The 20,770-nt window shown below is 48.0% G+C and overlaps 1 protein-coding gene across 1 annotated transcript in view; it reads right to left on the reverse strand.

Moving 5' to 3' along the window:
• CRTC2 (CREB regulated transcription coactivator 2) overlaps positions 1 to 20,770 on the reverse strand; it is a 40,672-nt gene that overhangs the window by 14,551 nt on the left and 5,351 nt on the right. Inside the window, exons 2-7 of the mRNA XM_083715650.1 lie at positions 12,559 to 12,660; positions 8,344 to 8,462; positions 8,047 to 8,106; positions 4,189 to 4,257; positions 480 to 583; positions 109 to 138 (exon numbers count right to left, since the gene is read on the reverse strand). Of these exons, the coding sequence (XP_083571776.1) occupies positions 109 to 138; positions 480 to 583; positions 4,189 to 4,257; positions 8,047 to 8,106; positions 8,344 to 8,462; positions 12,559 to 12,660 (484 nt within the window). The remainder of the gene's footprint in view (positions 1 to 108; positions 139 to 479; positions 584 to 4,188; positions 4,258 to 8,046; positions 8,107 to 8,343; positions 8,463 to 12,558; positions 12,661 to 20,770) is intronic.

Raw genomic sequence — 20,770 nt, forward strand, 5'->3', positions numbered from 1 at the left:
TGGCAAGGGACTCCCCCTTCTTGGAATAGCATTATGGGGCCTAAGAAATTCACCAGGCAAGGACAGGGGGGGGGGGGGGAGAGAGACAAGCAAGGAGACAGTGGTTACCTTTGCTATCCATGTCGTTATCCAAGTAACCTGAGGGCGGGAGGGAGAAAAGGGGCGCAGAATAAGTTGAATCAGACTTTCAGCACCCTTAACAAACTAACAGCTCCCAGAATCCTTTGGGGGAAGCCATGACTGTTCAAAGGCGGCAGCATGGTGCTTTAAATGTATAGTGGGAATAGAGCCAAATTTCCCTGGCTAGTCTGCTAATCAGCACATTAGAAAATAAAATAAAAAATCAAGGAGATTGGATGGCACAAAATTGGGGATGTCCAAAGTTATTCCCATCCTTCCCTCTGACCCATCCACCCCTTGATGGGAGGGAAGAGGCGACCTCCCCCCCCCCCACCCGACAGAGGAAAAGGGCCACTCACCGCTCTTGCGATTTGGAGGAGGGGCGCCCTGGGAGGGCCCCAGGTACGTGTCCTGCGGATTGGGGTTCATCACGCTCGTGTGCAGGGCGGAATCAGAATTTGTTCTGCTTTGCAAGGGCAGAGGGGAGAATTAAGGGGGGGGAGACAAACATTAGAATGAATAATAATAATAATAATAATAATAATAATAATAATAATAAATACTCCACCCATCTGGCTATGTTTCCCCAGCCACTCTGGGTGGCTCCCAACAGAATATTAAAAACACAGTAAGATATCAAACATTTAAAACTTCCCTAAACAGGGCTGCCTTCAGATGTCTTCTAAAAGTCAAGACAGTTGTTTATTTTCTTGACATCTGATGGGAGGGCGTTACACAAGGCGGGCACCACTACTGAAAAGGCCCTCTGCCTGGTTCCCTGTACCTTCGCTTCTCACAGGTAGGGAACTGCCAGAAGGCCTTCGGAGCTGGACCTCAGTGGGGGTGGAGACTCTCCTTCAGGTATACTGGGCTGAGGCTGTTTAGGGCTTTAAAGGTCAGTACCAACGCTTTGAATTGTGCTCGGAAACGTACTGGGAGCCGGTGTAGGTCTTTTAAGGACCGGTGTAAATGGGATAGGATTAAGAACAGCACAGAGGGAAAGGAGGAAAGCCAAGGTTTAAAACGAAATGTACAACAAATTTGAAATCTGTAATTCATGGGTCAAGATTTGGAAGTTCAATAAAAATTTGACACGTGAAGTCTTTAGAATTGCCAAAGCTGGAACAACAATGCAGGAGGTTGCTGTGGAAACAAAGGGGCAGGTGGGGAATGCCGGATATTCTTAGCACACAGGCAAGCTCGTTAAGCTCACAGCTGTTCCTTCCCCAACACAGACCGAACCACTCCTTCGAATTTGACCCACAACCACACACCACCAGGGGGAGTCTGCTAACAACTCTCAGCACACATAACAAACTGTTTTCCCAGGATTCCTTGTGAGGAATGACTTGTCAAAGTGGTGTCACAGGGTTTTAAAAAAATGTATAGTAGTGGGAAGGGGTGTTGTTGTTGTTGTTACTGGGTTATGCTTTTTGTAGTTTTATGCTGCAAACCGCCCTGTGACCTTTGGAAGAAGGGTAGCATGTACATTTAAATAAGTAAGTAAGTAAATGTGCAGGTATGATATTTCTGAAATTTTGAATTACTTTGACTTTACTGAATGGATTTAGTTGTTTTGATGAATTTGCTGCTGCTTGCTTTATTTATGTGCTACTGCGGTTGCCATTTTTGCTGCTTTATAATGCAACCGTGCTGGTCGTTAGACGCTTTGGGCTTGGCATTGTGTTGCTGGAAAAGTGGAATATAACTATTAAATCAAATCAAATCCAAAGCTGCGGCTGTGCGCATGTAATTCATCTCCCTGAATCTCCTGTGCAAAACTGTGATCCATACTGGGGTCTCCGTGGGGTGGGGAGGGCACCCTATGTTTTGCAGGAGGGGCTGGATCTTTCTGCGGCGGGGCCAGTTCTTCTTCATGTCCTATCCTGTTGTTGTTGTTGTTTAGTCGTTTAGCCATGTCCGACTCTTCGTGACCCCCTGGACCAGAGCAGGCCAGGCACTCCTGTCTTTCACTGCCTCCCGCAGTTTGGTCAAACTCATGTTTGTAGCTTCGACAACACTGTCCAACCATCTCGTCCTCTGTCCTCCCCTTCTCCTTGTGCCCTCCATCTTTCCCAACATCAGGGTCTTTTCCAGGGAGTCTTCTCTTCTCATGAGGTGGCCAAAGTATTGGAACCTCAGCTTCCGGATCTGTCCTTCCAGTGAGCACTCAGGGCTGATTTCCTTAAGAATGGAGAGGTTTGATCTTCTTGCAGTCCATGGGACTCTCAAGAGTCTCCTCCAGCACCATTAATTCAAAAGCATCCATTCTTCGGCGATCAGCCTTCTTGATGGTCCAACTCTCACTTCCATACATTACTACTGGGAAAACCATAGCTTTAACTATACGGACCTTTGTTGGCAAGGTGATGTCTCTGCTTTTGAAGATGCTGTCTAGGTATGTTCTCCCAAGAAGCAGGCGTCTTTTAATTTTGTGACTGCTGTCACCATCTGCAGTGATCACGATCATCCTATGTGCTGCTTTTTCGGGGGCTTTCGGTCTTCCGTGCTCCTCATTAGCGCCCAGATCGGAGGCAAAGATGAGGTGGGAGACCCAGGGCGGTGGGGATGGGAGAGAAGGAAGAGTCTCTGCCAATTAAGAAAGCACCCAGAGACCCAGACAAGGCACAGCCTGTCCGTCGGCTGGCAGGGGGAGGAAGCGTGGGCAGGGGAGCCACAGCCTTGCCAGGCTCCCTGCTTCCAAAAGCTTCCCAGAGTTTTTTAACTGTGCTTTTGGGACCCGGGGCTGGGAGAAGGGCGAGGGAGGGAGTGACGTCACAGGGGAAGAATCCGTGTCGTTCCCCGGGGGGAAACAACGGGGGCATTGTTGGCCGAGCCCAGCAGAGCTGCGTGCAAGCAGCCGGAAGCCATTCCCTTGTCTACTGAAGCAAAAACGGGACTTCTTTTTTTATATAGAGGAGGCAGGAGCAAAAGATGATTCTTCTGGGCCAGGGTCTCTCACGCAAACGGGGAACATGAGGCGGGTGGCGAGCTAAAATAAAATCTATCCCTGTGAGATAAGGAGTGTGTGTAGGCAGGAAAATCCTTGCACCCGAAAAAAAAGGTTTGTTTCAAAATAAAAACTGGAAATCTTGCACTAAAAAACCTCTCTGATTTGGGGGGGGGGGGGAAGATGCAGAAGATGAAATAAAAAGTCAGGGTAATAAATGGATAGCTTACGTTTTTTGTAACACAGATATGAAAATACTTTAAAGCTTTGCAAAGAGTAAGGCTTAAATGGTTTGATTCATTATTATTCCTATTGCTATTATCATTACCTGCCCTACAACATTAAAACACGTTAAAAAAAGCAATTTGCAATCACAAAAATGAGTCCTAAAAATATACACCTCAAGGGTCAAAAGCCAGGGCAAAGAGGTGTGTCTTCTGCAAACTTTGGAAGCTGAATAATGAAAGTGCCCGATGCACCTCTGCCGGAAGGAGTTCCTCCGCTTAGGGGCCACCACAGAGTAGGCCCTTCTCCTGGGCCCCCGCCACCCTGAGCTACCCTGAGCAGAGGAGCGCTAACAATAGCAACCCACCCCCCGCCAAACTCAGAACCTGAGGGGGTCTGTAGGGAAGGAGGTGGCCTTTCAAGAATTTGGGACCTGTCATTTAGGACTTCAAACGGTAATGTGGGCATCTTGAATTGGACCAGGAAACAAACTGGCAACAGGTGCAGCTGCTTGAAAATGGCCGGTCGCTGCATTTGGGACGGGTTGACGTTTCGGAGCTGCCTTCGAGGGCAGCCCCACGTAGAGCACATTGCAACAATACAATCTCAACGTTACCAGAGCACAGAATACCTTGGGCCAAGGCATCTCTCGAAAGCATCTTTAGGAACAAAAAGTGAACGGTGAGAGTTGTTGCGGGCTTGGACATTTCTTCCCTGCCTTAAGACTTAACCTTAGCAGAAGATACTGTAACAAATTTGCTCTCCAAGCCCCCCTATAAGAGATGATGCCTTCTTTCCTTCTGTACTCAAGACCACACACTTGCAGCCCACTTAGCAAGAACCTGGCACGGACTAAAAGGGGAAGGAAATACAGAATCGGAAAAGCGGCTCACCTGTTGAGTGCTGCCGGCAGCCTAAACAAGTGTCCTTTCTCCATCGGAAAGTTCCCCCAGGGCATTGTCCTTCAAAATGGGGTGGGGAAAAAGCAAGTGGATTACTTCTAGGGGACTAGAAACTTGGCAGGGGGAAGTAAACAGAGGAAAAGGAAGATCGGTACTGGGATGTGGGGATTCTTAGGGCCCCCTATTCCCCTCCCAGAGCTACAATTCCCAGAGCGGTTCAGCGATCAATCTCTCTTCAGAGGGAATTCTGGGAATTGCCACTCTGGGAACTGACAATTACTGGTGACAGTTCCCACAATTCTTTGAGGGGAGCCATAACTGTTTGAAGTAAGATCATAGCGCTTTCTGCAGAAGGCTATCCCAAAATTCCTCTCCTTTGCTCTAATTACCCATAATGCTCTTGAATAGAAAAATAAGCCAGGGAGTCCTCTCAGGTCGTCCAAAATGGGGGTCCCTTGGCATCGTTAATACCCAAACGTACTTTCTGCTTACCCAACAGAACCAACACGATGGCCAGAAATAATTACAATGTGAAAAACTTTATGAAATAATTCAAAACATCAAAACTAACAAACTGAAGTCTCTGAAAGTCAATCATGAATCACGGTCCCTGACTTTACCCGGCAGAGAGCAAGCTGTGAAGCTTTGTATAATCAGCAAATGTCGCAGTTCTGATGCCCAACTCTGAACTCTGCTGTACAGTGTTTCCGGATAACAACTACTGTTTCGTTGAATTCTTCATCAGCCAATTAGTTCAACACTCGTAAGTAGAAAGATATGCAATTTCTTCATTAACCCATCTTTTTTTGAATAGGTATTATATACATGAGAATGAAAAATACTCTGGAACAGTGCTCATGCGATTATGTAGTCACTGTTCCAGAGTAAAGTCTGGCACCGTGATTCATTTAAGGACTTTCAGAGACTTCAGTTTGTTAGTTTTGATGTTTTGAATTATTCCATAAAGTTTTTTCACATTGTAATTGTTTCTGGCCCATCGTGTTGCTTTTGATATGGCTGACTCATATTTTGCAACACAGGGGTTTGTTTAATTACCCAACAGAACAGCAGGGGAAACTGCCCCCTTCCACCCCCACCCCAGGGAAACTGGGAGATGCATGCATGTGTTTTTAATACAGTGGTACCTCGGGTTAAGTACTTAATTCGTTCCGGAGGTCCGTTCTTAACCTGAAACTGTTCTTAACCTGAAGCACCACTTTAGCTAATGGGGCCTCCCCGCTGCATGATTTCTGTTCTCATCCTGAAGCAAGGTTCTTAACCTGAAGCACTATTTCTGGGTTAGCAGAGTGTGTAACCTGAAGTGTATGTAACCCCAGGTACCACTGTAGATGAAATGTACTACCAAACTTCCCTGCATAAGGAAGGGAGGACACATAACCAGTAGTCTTTCGTTTCACTTGGAGGCAGCCTGTCTCCCATCCATGTTGCTAGAACATGCTCAGAGGTTCAAGAAACGAGGCAGCGAAGGACTGGGGGAGGAGGCGCTCTCGCAAGTGAAGCTTTCTCAGAGAGCTATATGACATCTGACACAGCCCTCTGCTACAGGGACAACATTAGAGGAGGAAAGAGATTTTGAAAGTCCCTTCCTGTCTTAGGCAAAAAAAAGGGCCCCATTCTACCGAGGCAGCAGAACAAGGCAGAGAAATTCTGAGGCGAGAAAAGAACGATCTGCACCACTTCAGACCGCAAGGAGGGAACGTTTTTGGGGAATGTTCCCCTCCTTTAAAATATAAATACATTTCTGCAGGTTGGAAAGAAGCCTGCTATAGTTAGCTGAACTTGTGATGGTTTGGGATCCTGTCCAACAAAGGACACATTCGCACCAGACATTTAAAGCACTATGGCACCGCTTTCAACAGTGAAGAATTCTGGGAGCTGTAGTTTGTTCAAGGTGCTGTTAGGAGACCCCTGTTCCTCTCCCAGAGCTACAATCCCCATATTGGTTAAACAACCATTCCCTCTTCCCAGGGGAATGGGGTTTCCTAACAACTCTCAGCACCCTGAACAAACTACAGCTCCCAGAACTCTTTGCGGGAGGCCGTGACTGCTTGAAGAAGTATCAAAGCACTTTCAATGTTTGGGGTGAATACAGCCATATTCTGCTCAGAGTAAAAAGGTAAATGGACCCCTGACCATTAGGTCCAGTCATGGCCGACTCTGGGGTTAGCTCCCAGAGGCGGCGGGGTGAGCACCCGTCGTTCGGTCCCAGCTCCTGCCCACCTAGCAGTTCGAAAGCACCCTTAAGTGCAAGTAGATAAATAGGTACCGCTTTATAGCAGGAAGGTAACGGCGTTTCCGTGTGCTGCGCTGATGCTGGCTTGCCAGCTGCAGCTTCGTCACGCTGGCCACGTGACCCGGAAGTGTCTTAGGAAGGCGCCGGCTCACGGCCTCTTGAGCGAGATGAGCACGCAACCCTAGAGTCGGACACGACTGGCCCATACGGACAGGGGTACCTTTACCTTTACCTATATCTGTATTGCCCCTGTTATAAGTAAAGGTAAAGGGACCCCTGACCATTAGGTCCAGTCGTGGCTGACTCTGGGGTTGCGGCGCTCATCTCCCTTTTTGGCCGATGGAGCCGGCGTACAGCTTCCAGGTCATGTGGCCAGCATGACTAAGCCGCTTCTGGCGAACCAGAGCAGCGCACGGAAACGCTGTTTACCTTCCCACCAGAGTGGTACCTATTTATCTACTTGCACTTTGAGGTGCTTTCAAACTGCTAGGTTGGCAGGAGCAGGGATAGAGCAACGGGAGCTCACCCCATCGCGGGGATTCGAACCGCTGACCTTCTGATCGGCAAGCCCTAGGCTCTGTGGTTTAACCCACAGAACCACCAACGTCCCATGAAATTAATGGGCCTAAGTTACACATGACCATTAATTTCAGCAAATCTACTGCGAGTAGGCCTAACATTGGACACCACCCTTTTTAGCAGGGGAGATCATACAGAATGGTACCCTCACACCTGCCATCTCTAGCAGGTCAAGCTGAGCAGGAGAGTGACTTGCGCAGGGGGACCCCATGAGCTTTGAGAATTGACCAAGAGTCTCCCTGCCAACAGTGCCAAGTGGCCTTCCAGAGGTTTCTAGACTACAGCTCCCAGCATGCCTGATCCTTGGCGATGCTGGTTGAAGATCATGGGCACTGGAGTCCAACAACATTTGGCTCCCCATCCCTGCATTTAATGTGTGATCCCTGATTGTTTGGGGCATCCGCTAGGAAGGAGCTCGTTTGCCATGTTGGCTGCGGGGGATGATGGGAGCCGAGAGTCTGACAACACCCACAGTGCACATCGCTTTGGCTACTTCCCTCTACCCGCCCATAGATATTAGCTGTGCCTCTCCTCTTCCATGCAAAAAGATGCTTAAGGGAGCTTAAAGCCAGGAGTTATGGACTGCAACCTTTCAGGGGGTTGTAAATTACAGCTCCAATCATCCTTGCCCACCAACCATGCAGACTGGGACCAATAGGGATTGGAAGAAGAGTTTGGATTTGATATCCCACTTTATCACTACCCAAAGGAGTCTCAAAGCGGCTAACATTCTCCTTTCCCTTCCTCCCCCACAACAAACACTGTGGGGTGAGTGGGGCTGAGAGACTTCAGAGAAGTGTGACTGGCCCAAGGTCACCCAGCAGCTGCATGTGGAGGAGCGGGGAAGCGAACCCGGTTCCCCAGATTACGAGGCTACCGCTCTTAACCACTACACCACACTGGCTCTCATGGAGTCCGACAGCATCTGGCCAAGAAGAAAAGGCAAGGAGATGGAGGTTTTCACAGTGGGGGGGTGGGGGCTTCAGACCTCACTCAAGAGACGGCACGAGCTTTACCTCCTCCAGCTGGGTTCGGCCGGTGGCGAAACGTAGGCAGGGCTGTAGGGGGAGCTGTCGATGTGAGCAGAAGGTTAAGGAAGAAGTCGGCTCAGAGATTTGATGGGGAGGGAGTTTGCTGCCATTAGAGCAAGACTCCACAGATGGAGTGGTGCATTGGTTTCTATTTTTTTGGTTCGATTTCCCTTAATGCTCTTTAATCCCCAGCACTGAGATGAATCAAAGCGGGGAAAGTTGTGGGTGGGGAGTGGAGGGGACACCTGCGGTGCAGGAGAAGACGCAGGAGGCCAAAAGGATATCTGACGCATGTAGCGGCGGAGCGGAGACATCATCCTCCGGGGATCTCGCTGCACCCGTTCCACCAAACCGTGGTGCCGCGTGCCGCGGGCAGAGTCCAGCGGCGAATGGAGGGGACCCTGGACGGAAACAAGAAGGGAGTGGGTGGAAGCAGAATTAAAGGAAATAATAATAATAATAATAATAATAATAATAATAATAATAATAATAATAATAATAATGTTATTTATACCCCGCCCTCCCCAGCCAAGACCGGGCTCAGGGTGGCTAACACCAGGTATAAAACAATTGATTAAAATACAACTTAAAAATAAGATTAAAATACAACATTAAAATGCAGCCTCATTTCAGCAGAAACGCAAATCAAAAACTTTTTTGGGGATGAAAACGTCAAATCTTCACCAAGGCCAACTATCCAGACAGGTCCTACGTGGGCCAGAAAAAAAGCCAGGGAAGTCCCCAAATAGGAGTTCCTCCACAGAAGGAGAAAGGAAAAAGGAAAGAGGGGGAGGGGATCAAGTTGATTCCAAGCCAAAGGCCAGTTGGAACAACTCTGTCTTACAGGCCCTGCGGAAAGAAATCAGATCCTGCAGGGCCCAGGTCTCATGAGACAGAGCGTTCCACCAGGCTGGAGCCAGTGTTGAAAAGGCCCTGGCTCTGGTTGAGGCTAATCTAACTTCCTTAGGAGAAGTCTTAAGAGAAGCCTGGCTGCTAGATCCCACCGAGTCCAGCGACCTGTCCTCACGGTGGCCGACCAGACGCCTGTGGAGAACAAGACCTGAGCATGGCAGCAACTCTCCCCCTCCTGTGGCTTCCAGCAGTTGAGATTCAGAAGTATTGCTTTCTCCAGCAGCAGAGGAGGAGAACAGCTACCATGGCTAGCAGCCATAGACAGCTCTCTTTCTCCCCTCCGTGAATTTGTCCAATCCTCTTTTAAAGGCACCCAAGGGGTTTCAGAGGGATACAGGTAGCGCTGTGGGTTAAACCACAGAGCCTTGGACTTGCCAATCAGAAGGTCGGCGGTTCGAATCCCCGTGACGGTGTGAGCTCCCGTTGCTCGGTCCCTGCTCCTGCCAACCTAGCAGTCCAAAAGCATGTCAAAGTGCAAGTAGATAAATAGGTACCACTCTGGCGGGAAGGTAAACGGCGTTTTCGTGAGCTGCTTTGGTTCGCCAGAAGCGGCTTAGTCATGCTGGCCACATGACCTGGAAGCTGTACGCCGGCTCCCTCGGCCAATAAAGCGAGACAAGCGCCACAACCCCAGAGTCGTTCACGACTGGACCTAATGGTCAGGGGTCCCTTTACCTTTTTAAGGGGTTTCAGAATCAGGATCTCCAGAGGAGAAATGGGGAAACACAGGTATGGTGCACTGCATTATAGGAGCAATTTCCTAGGGGCCAAGGGGTCTTTGCCCCCCCAAAAAAAAAACATTGACGGAGGATGCAATTTAAATAGTGTGCATGCACTGCATCGTGTGATTGATTATGTGGGACTTACCTGTCCCCTAATATTTTATTCAAGTTGGCACTCCTGCATTGCATTACTTCAAAAGTGGGCATTCAAATGAAGAGGGCCACTTTTATCTATTTATATATCAGCATGGTATAATTTTGTGACGTTTGTTAATATACAGAAACGTGGATGGTCTCCATCTCAAGCTTTTAAGCAGATTTGGATTATTTGATTCCTAACCATGTTCAAGCCTCCTTTATAGCGTTCTCAATTTTCTTACCCCTGAAACGGGAGGGCGGGGGGGAATGGGAAAGGGGTGGGTGTTGTGTTTTTTAATGATTCAGATGTTTGTCTGATGCACTTATATGAGTAGATCCCTAAACAAAAATACTGTTTTTAACGCTTGATTGGAAGCCGCCCAGAGTGGCTGGGGAAACTCAGCCAGAGGGGCGGGGTATAAATAATAAATAATAATAATAATAATTATTATTATTATTATTACTACTACTACTACTACTACTACTACTACTCCTCAACATGTGCTTGCCTGGAAAGCTGACTTCAATCCACATTCTATCTGTTGTAATTAGGTTTCGTTTTCCTTTTACGTATAACTAAAAAAGGGTATTTTATCTTCCTGTATGTTAAAAATCAATTAAAAACGTGTTCTAAAAATGGTGCCCGGATTTAGGCTCTGCTCTTAGTGCCATCGAGAAAAGAGAAAAAGGATAGACATAAACGGTTGGGGCTACGTGGAAATGGGCCGTGGGTTCAATCCCTGAGCTCTCCATGTAGGGCTGGGAATCAGAAGAGGCTCCCTCCCTGAAACCCTGGAGGCCTGATGCCGGTTGGTGGAGACAATACAGTGGTACCTCGGGTTAAGAACTTAAATTCGTTCCAGAGGTCCGTTCTTAACCTGAAACTGTTCTTAACCTGAAGCATCACTTTAGCTAATGGGGCCTCCTGCTGCTGCCGCTGCGCCACCGGAGCACAATTTCTGTTCTCATCCTGAAGCAAAGTTCTTAACCCAAGGTACTATTTCCGGGTTAGGGGAGTCTGTAACCTGAAGCATCTGTAACCCGAGGTACCACTGTACTGAGTTAGATGGTCTGTCTTAATATAAAGGCAAGTCCCTACGTTCCAGTTCTTAGAGGTTTTGATCAGCATTGTAAGGTGTAAGATCACTAAATGTCCCCAACCCCCATAGTTATAATTCATGGGTTGCCATCTCATTTTATTTTGCTCTTAATCTGATTTTAAGCTGTATTTTAATTATTTGTTTGACTTTTATGTTTTTAACGTATTATATATTTTGATGTTAGCCGCCCTGAGCCCGGTCCTGGCCAGGGAGAGCGGGGTATAAATCAAATTATTACCATTATTATTATTATTACTACTACTACTACTACAGAGGTACCTCGGGTTACAGATGCTTCAGGTTACAGACTCCGCTAACCCAGAAATAGTACCGTACCTTAGGGTTAAGAACTTTGCTTCAGGATAAGAACAAAAATCACGCGGCAGCAGCAGGAGGCCCCATTAGCTAAAGTGGTGCTTCAGGTTAAGAACAATTTCGGGTTAAGAACGGACCTCCGGAACGAATTAAGTTCGTAACTAGAGGTAGTAAAGGTAAAGGTACCCCTGCCCGTACGGGCCAGTCTTGACAGACTCTGGGGTTGTGCGCCCATCTCACTCAAGAGGCCAGGGGCCAGCGCTGTCCGGAGACACTTCCGGGTCACGTGGCCAGCGTGACATCGCTGCTCTGGCGAGCCAGAGCCGCACACGGAAACGCCGTTTACCTTCCCGCTGGTAAGCGGTCCCTATTTATCTACTTGCACCCGGAGGTGCTTTCGAACTGCTAGGTTGCCAGGTGCTGGGACCGAGCAGCAGGAGCGCACCCCGCCGCAGGGATTCGAACCGCCGACCTTTCGATCGGCAAGTCCTAGGCACTGACGCTTTAACCCACAGCGCCACCTGCGTCCCGTAACTAGAGGTACCACTGTATTATTATTGGCAGATGCTCAGTCATACACCTCTGCCCATTCTAATAGCATCTCTCAGTTAACACCCCTGTTTTCTGGAGCATAAAGCGTCCTCCTAGACAGAGGGGAAAGGTAAGTGAGAATAATACCATACCACACACAGGCAACGGTGGGTGGCCCAACCCTTCGCGAGGGACTGATCAGGGGAAAACCCCACACACCCACACAACTAGGCACAAGCCAACCCTCCTTCCGATTTACGATGTTTATCAGCCTGCTCTTAGAGGGCTGGTATGTCAAAAATTAAATGCCAGCGCCTCGGAATTTCAGATATTTCCCAACCCCCACCCACCTCAGTCCTGATCCAAAGAAAGAGACTGTTCCCTATAGCCAGGAGGGTGGGGAAAATCATGCTCACATACAGACTCCTATAGATAGGTCGGAAAGGAGATTTTACAACTTCAGGGTTAATCAGCACTCCTCCTTTACTACCGCCTCCCACACTTCTGCTGGGGGCACCATAGAAAAATCAGATCCACTTCACAGCAGGGTTGTGTAGTGCAACTGTCTGAGTCACTAATTCAACAGGTCCAGCTCAGAGATGGGAAAAAAATCACCTGTTAGGTTTCCAACTGGCCCCCTGGCTATTCAAGAGCACAGGAGAGGCTTCAGGGGGGGCAGACAGTTGGACCCAATTCTGCCCTCATTTATCTAAGGCTCAGTCACATTGTGGAAAGAGAACAAAATTCGGGAAAGAAGCCTCTGAGGCGTCCCCAGTTACCTGAAACTCAGAGGTGCCGCTCCCAATCTGGTTGACGTTGGGTAAAGAGCCGCCATAGTACGGGCCTCGACTATGCGCCAAACGCAGCTTCTGGGCCTGGAGCTAAATCGGTGATTCAAGCAAAAAGAAAAAAGCCATTTCAGTGCCAGAACATTTATTTATTCCTATTCAGCAAGGTTTATATACCACTTAATCAATAAACAGATCCATAGACAGATATAATGGATACACATTGCGCACATAGGAAGATAGAGATCGGAGCGCTCTATGTAAAACATTCACGTGTTTCAATCTGCTTTTCGCTTTATCGCTGATCTTAATTTTCAAAACAATGTTTTAAACAGCTGTGTTTAACTGTCTTTATGAAGTGTTTAACTTCTGTCTTTACTTATAGTTTTATTCTTTTTGTAAACCACTTTTAGGGTTTTCTTTTTAAACAATTAACCAGCATAAAATTTTATAAGCTAAATAAAAATAAATGAATTTCAAACGGGTGATAAAAATGAACTTCATAAAGACAGTAGATGCTGCAACTTCCCCGGAGAAGTAAACTCCTCCCTGCACTAGAACCAGGTTTTGGGGGCCTCGTCTAAGCCGCCATCACCCCTCAATAACACACAAACATAAGAATCTAGGAAGAACCCTAGTGGAAGAGACCAAGGGCCCATTGAGTCCAACATCCTGTTCTCCCAGTGGCCCTGCAATACAAACACGGTAAAATGTGGGCAGCCAGGGCAATAGTTTAAGCAGGCAGTTGTTTCGATCCTTTCCTTAAAGCCCTCTAATCTTGCAACTGCAGTCTTGTTGTGGTGGGTTAGGGTTGCCCCACAACCTCCGCTCTGCAAATTCTAGTACATGTGAAAAGGATCTAGGAGGCTTGGTCGGCCACAAACTTGACATGAGCCAACAGTGTGACGCGGCAGCTAAAAAAGCCAATGCAATTCTGGGCTGCATCAATAGGAGTATAGCATCTAGATCAAGGGAAGTAATAGTGCCACTGTATTCTGCTCTGGTCAGACCTCACCTGGAGTACTGTGTCCAGTTCTGGGCACCACAGTTCAAGAAGGACACGGACAAACTGGAACGGGTCCAGAGGAGGGCAACCAAAATGGTCAAAGGCCTGGAAACAATGCCTTATGAGGAACGGCTAAGGGAGCTGGGTGTGTTTAGCCTGGAGAAGAGGAGGTTAAGGGGTGATATGATAGCCATGTTCAAAATATAAAAGGATGTCACATAGAGGAGGGAGAAAGGTTGTTTTCTGCTGCTCCAGAGAAGCGGACACGGAGCAATGGATCCAAACTACAAGAAAGAAGATTCCACCTAAACATTAGGAAGAACTTCCTGACAGTAAGAGCTGTTTGACAGTGGAATTTGCTGCCAAGGAGTGTGGTGGAGTCTCCTTCTTTGGAGGTCTTTAAGCAGAGACTTGACAACCATATGTCAGGAGTGCTCTGATGGTGTTTCCTGCTTGGCAGGGGGTTGGACTCGATGGCCCTTGTGGTCTCTTCCAACTCTAGGATTCTATGATTCTATAATGGGGGCGGTGGGAGAGAAATCTCTCCAATTTCCCTTCGGGTAGCTGAGCCAAGAGTCAGGTAAGTTCCATGGTGGTGGGTGTGTTGAAACCACTAGCTGGAAAACCCAAGTGGGGAGAATTGCTCTTGTACCCGCATCCTGCTTGTGACTTCCCCGCTGGGATATGCTGTCTGGCTACTGTAAGAACCAGTGTTCGAAATTCCCCGGTAGCCAGGCATGTTTTGTGACTGGGAATGGTCTACTTGCAACCAATTTGAAATGTCTTTTTTTAATAAACATTTTTATTTTATTTTTTTTACCAACAACCAAAACACAAACAGTGAAACCACCCAGGTGGCTGATACATTGGGTATACATAATGAATAATAACATATTCAAATCAACCATATGTACAATTCTATATGCATCAACACTCCTCCCTCCACAAGGTTTATTTAACTTTTAACATTTTAATTGCCCCAAATTGTTCAAACCTGCTCAAATAATATCTTCTCCAACCAATCCTCCTCCTTCTCACTGACCTTAAAACCTTTCATTTTGTGTATCTTCACAGTTAAGAGATTCTAAAATTATTTTTCCGTTTTTTCCTCTATTGGTTTACCCCTAGCTCTTCTGCATTTTTCCAGTTATTCGCTATAACCTGTCTGGCTGCAATTACCACCAATTTTACCCATTTACATTCCTCTTTCGTTTCTAGCTCGGTGCTACTCAGGCTAATAAGAACCATTAATTTAGATATTTCCACCTTCCTACCCACAATTCCCGATATTTCTATACCAATCTGTTTCCAGAATTCATTAACTAATGGACAATTCCAATTCATTAACTAATGAACAATTGACCAATTTGAAATGTCTTGCTGCAGGTACCATGACCGACATCTCCACTATCTGGCTGCATGCTGCAGCGCAAGAATAAAATTGCTACCGTGCACGTCGGCTGGCTGGCGCTATGGCACAACTTGAAGAGTAAAATTGCCACCCTGTGCTGTGCAATTATTGTGATTTCGGGTACCACAGATTCATTCCTTGGTTGAATTCAAAGTAAGATTGCCCCGTTTACATTTGTGGTTTCCAACTGACAACTGCGATTAAAAATGTGGCATTAAAAATGTGTCACCGATGTGAATTGTTGATTCGTTCACGTGTTCTTTTGGGGGGGGGGCAGAAATTACTGTAATTGCTGGAATGAGCGACTGAATTGTTAAAAAATCTTGTAAAAAATTGTGACTGGACATTCTGTTGCGGTGACTGTAACCTGGGTTTCAGGTGCCATTTGGCAAATAGCTTATATATCTGAGTTTCTAACACTGGTAAGAACAGGATACTAGACGGGCCGTTGGGTTTGATCCAGCAGGCCCTTCTTATGCGGCCTTCCACACCTCTCTCTCTGGCCCTCAGGACTCTCCTCAGGCCATACTCCTCCTCACCAGGCCTGCTTTGCACCCGCCTTCATCTTGGCCTGGCTGAGATGTGTCCTAGAACTCGGACCATGCCTCTCACTGGCATAGAAGGCTGTGCAAGAAACTATCATCAACATGGCTGCCCGCTTTTGCCTCTGGTCCTGCTTACCACTCAGCCAATACAGTGGTACCCAGAAATAGTACCTCGGGTTAAGAACTTTGCTTCAGGATGAGAACAGAAATTGTGTGGTGACAGCGGCATGTCAGCAGCAGGAGGCCCCATTAGCTAAAGTGGTGCTTCAGGTTAAGAACAGTTTCAGGTTAAGAACGGACCTCTGGAACGAATTAAGTACTTAACCCGAGGTACCACTGTATATGGAGGACACAGATTTTATAAGATAGCAGAGGGAGACTTCTGAGAGCATGGAGTGACTGGTTCCTGCCTCTTCCCCTCCCTCTCCAAACTTATCATTTTGACCATCTAACCGTCCCCTCCACATTTCCCAACTTTCACCATCACATTCCATCACCCAGACAGCCCAGAGTGCTTGCAGTTGAGGGATCCTATGCAAAGGCGCCCACAACCTGCATAATTTAGATTAAGCACAGAGTTTGATTTTGGGGTTGTGGCGGAGGAAAAGGAACATCAGAAGGACACACAGATCTTTTACCACTCGTAGGGTAAAGCCATGGTATAAATCTCAGGCAGTAACAAAGAAAGGATTGGAATCCATTGGAAGAAAGGTGATTTAACTGGTGCTCTGATTTATTATTACTCGCCATGCAGAGTTCTTCAAGAGACTTCCAAGTTCTTAAAAAGCCCTCCAGATGTTGCTGGACTACAACTCCCAGCAGCCAGCATGGCCCAACAGCCAGGGATGCTGGGAGTTGTAGTGCAGTCACATCCGGAGAGAGGGCCAAGGTTTTCCCCACGCCTGGCATAAAGCCACACTGAAAGATCGGGGGGTATGCGAGAGAAGCCATGAAGTAAATGACATGGCAGATGCAATAATAAAAGGTCAGCAGAAAACACATGCCGTCGACAGCCAGCAAAATGATCACTAATCAAAATGCCTGGAAGAGAAGAGATATTTCTGCCTGGGGCTGAAATAAGTCTTAATGATGGTGCCCTAGTGAATCTCACTGGGAAGAGTGTGCCAAAACTGAACAACAACCCCCCACCCTTGTTGCTACTCTCCAAACCTCCCTCTCGTTAAAAGAAAATGGGCTGGACAATATAATGGGAGTAAAGAGGGGCAGCTAGTAGCTAAATGGAACCTGAATGCCCAGGAGCAGTATACCTCAGAGTGAGCAGATGGCAGAGACACAGCACACAGGGGCTCGCCAGTACTTTCACGCTAAGCTAGATGAACCCTTGTTCCGACCCAGTATTATTATTGAATCATCAAGTTGGAAGGAGTCCTGGCTGAAGGTCACTCATTCTAACCCACCACCAATGCAGGGAATCTGCTGTTGCAACATTCCCTATAGGTGGGCCAACTTCCCACTACGGCCTCGGTCCTGAAGGAGCGTCTCCACCCCCATCGTTCAGCCCAGACACTGAGGTCCAGAGCCGAGGGCCTTCTGGAGGTTCCCTCATTGCGAGAAGTGAAGTTACAGGGAACCAGACAGAGGGCCTTCTCGGTGGTGGCACCCGCCATGTGGAACGCCCTCCCATCAGATGTGAAGGAAATAAGCAGCTATCTTATCTTTAAAAAGACATCTGAAGGCAGCACTGTTCAGGGAAGTTTTTAACATTTAAATCTGTATTGTTTTTAGTACTCGATTGGGAGCCGCCCAGAGTGGCTGGGGAAACCACTGGGGAAATATAAATATTTAATAATAATAATAATAATAATAATAATAATAATAATAATAATAATAATTAGAAGGTGGGGACCTCCTCCACACATTGTGGGGACTGCAGCTCCCAACAGCCTCTAGTCACATGGGCACAGATAGAATCATTGAACTGTATAGTTGGAAAGGACCATGAGGGTCATCTAGTCCAACTCCCTGCAATGCAAGAATCTTCTGCCCAATGTGGGGCTCGAACCCATTGCCCTAAGATTAAGAGTCTCATGCTCTACCAACTGAGTTATCCCTTATACGACCAGGGTGACCTGATGCTTTGAGCTATGATTCCTGACAGCCTTCACCAGCACCTGCTTCTCCCGCTGCCAGAACCTGAAACAGAGACTCCTAATTGGCCCACTGTAGTCATATATGGAACAGGACACGGGTGGCGCTGTGGGTTAAACCACAGAGCCTAGGACTTGCTGATCAGAAGGTCGGCGGTTCGAATCCCCGCGACAGGGTGAGCTCCCGTCGCTCAGTCCCAGCTCCTGCCAACCTAGCAGTTCGAAAGCACCTCAATGTGCAAGTAGATAAATAGGTACCACTCCAGCGGGAACGTAAACGGCGTTTCCATGCACTGCTCTGGTTCGCCAGAAGTGGCTTAGTCATGCTGGCCACATGACCCGGAAGCTGTACGCCGGCTCCCTCGGCCAATAAAGCGAGACGAGCGCCGCAACCCCAGAGTCGGACACGACTGGACCTAATGGTCAGGGGTCCCTTTACCTTTACCTTAGTCATATATGGGGAGCTGGCACACCTCAAGTTATCCTGGATCCAGGCCATATTGGGCTTTAAAGCAAGATTGGGAATTTGTGGCTTTCCATGTCTGGTTGGACTACAGCTCCTATCAGGACTGACCAGTGGTCTGGCTGGCTGGGGCTGATGGAAGCTGGACTTTAGCAGCAGCTGTAGGAACATGGATTTCCACATCTCCGCTTTAAAGCTAAAAAGCAGCGCTTTAAAATGAGCCACCAGTAACTAGAGCCACTTCGTCGCTATTGATGTTATGCAGTTGACATTTAGGATCGCCTTTGACTTGTGCAAGAACGGAAAGAATCTCCCGTTTCCTCTCCTGGAGTTTTTCTCAGCGCGTATGAAGGTACCCTCTAGAGGAGAGGTGCTGGGGAGGCTCGTGCCAGCCAGAATCGCACCCTCCAACCAGGAAGCCTTGCTTCAAATTTGCAGGCTCAGCTAAAGTGGGGAGAGAACCCACCACTGTCCACAAAGGGAAATGGAACGTATAAACACAGGAAGTTGTCCAAAGATCAGATCTTTGGTCGGTGTAGATCGGTACAGCGGTACCTTGGTTCTCAAACTTAATCCGTTCCGGGAGTCTGTTTGACACCCGAAATAGTTTGAAAACCACCAAGGCACAGCTTCCGATTGGCTGCAGGAGTTTCCTGCACTCAATTGAAAGCCGTGGAAGCAGTGTCAGATGTTTGGCTTCCGAAAAACATTCTCAAACCGGAACACTCACTTCCGGGTTTGTGGCATTCGGGAGCCGATTTGTTCGGGAACCAAGGTATCACTGTATTGTCTATGCAAAGGGCAAGGAACCTCAGTCCCAAGGACAAGATGCGGCCTTCCAGGCTTCTCTCTCCAGCCCTCAAGACTTTCCCTACAGGTGTCTCATCCCCTTGCCACACCCCCTCTCCACAAGCCACGCCCCTCCGCCGCACAGGACTTCGACCAGCGGATTTGCCACTTGGCCCCTGGCTTATATATCTTGAGTTTCTAACACTGCCCCAGCATCTACAGGTAGGAAAGACTCCTCCCTGAAACCGTGGTCAGTCGCTGCCAGGCAGTGTTGGCAAAAGGAAGAAGAACCTGAGATCTTCCAGGTTGGAGCAGCCAACTGCCATTATTCCCTGCTAGCTTGGCCAATGGTCAGGGATGCTGACAGTGGGGGTTTTAGTCTAGCAACGTTTAGGTGCATCTCTAGATAGCTAGATGGAGCAATGGTCTGAGTCAATACAAAGCAGCTCTTTGGATCACACGATACTGTATATCAATGGGACGCGGGTGGCGCTGTGCGTTAAACCACAGAGCCTAGGGCTTGCCGATCAGAAGGTCGGCGGTTCGAATCCCCGCAACGGGGTGAGCTCCCATTGCTCAGTCCCTGCTCCTGCCAACCTAGCAGTTTGAAAGCACCTCAAAGTGAAAGTAGATAAATAGGTACCGCTCCGGTGGGAAGGTAAATGGTGTTTCCGTGCGCTGCTCTGGTTTGCCAGAAGCGGCTTAGTCATGCTGGCCACATGACCCGGAAGCTGTACGCTGGCTCCCTCGGCCAATAAAGCGAGATGAGCGCCGCAACCCCAGAGTCGGTCACGACTGGACCTAATGATCAGGGGTCCCTTTACCTTTTTATACTGTATATCCCACGAAGCAGGTCCAGGTTAGCGCTTAAGAGCCTGCGCTTATGTTTTCGAGGTTCTCTGCACGTCACGGTGCAACATTTAACTGGCTCATAAATCCACCTCTCACCCAACAAGAGGGAGGCAAATCTGAACTAGCTAACTGGCATCTGGCCTGTTTTGCCGCAGGGTGGGTTGCTTTTGGAGCCCTGAGGATGGATCTCTGCTTCATTTTATCTACCTAGGGGATCCTGCCTATCACAAGCCTTTCTGGAAGGACTGGTTTGAGGGAAAACACCTGAGCACGTCCCCTCGAGGTATAGAATTCGCAGCCTAACCAACCTGCCGGCCTGCCGTCGGGTGAAAATTAACCAGCCGTTTCTTGCGCAAACAGGGGAGCGCATCAACACCGCCCCGAAGCAGTGAGGTGACGTCACCTCCCTTTTCGAATCGGGGCGTGCGGCGGCAGACACAGGAGTCGGATTCCACGGAAGGGAGATTTCGTGTTCTATGCAAAAATAAAGTCACTAGACCTCATGACTGCACAGAGATATCTAAAGGGGTGCCAAGGAGCAAAACTGGAAAGAGTTTTTAAGATTCCCAGCTATCCACAACCTTCTTAAGGGAATACGCCAAGTTTTAGGCAAAAGAGAGCAAAGGGCTGGGTAAATATTGCCAGCTTCAAGTTTCTAGTCATTGAGGGTTTCGTTGGTTCAAGTACAAAAAGGACCCATGATCAAGACAGGCTTCTAAACCATACCTTGCTTGGTCACCTGGGATGAATACACAGCCAAGGGAGGAGAACTTTCATAACCTTGGGAGATAGCTGGGCTTCTCCATGCCCTACTTCAGGCCACTGATTTGACACCAGCGACCAGCATGTTAACAGGTGGACCAGTCAGTGCTGTTCCTGGCTACTAACTTCCACTGATATATTTGCAAATCTGGTTCAGGAAGGCTGGAACTATGGATTAGACAAATTTATGGTTAGCAGGAAATCAGCCCTGAGTGCTCACTGGAAGGACAGATCCTGAAGCTGAGGCTCCAATACTTCGGCCTCCTC

The sequence above is a fragment of the Podarcis gaigeae genome (assembly GCF_964106915.1).
Source record: "Podarcis gaigeae genome assembly, chromosome: 16".
NCBI lineage: Eukaryota > Metazoa > Chordata > Lepidosauria > Squamata > Lacertidae > Podarcis > Podarcis gaigeae.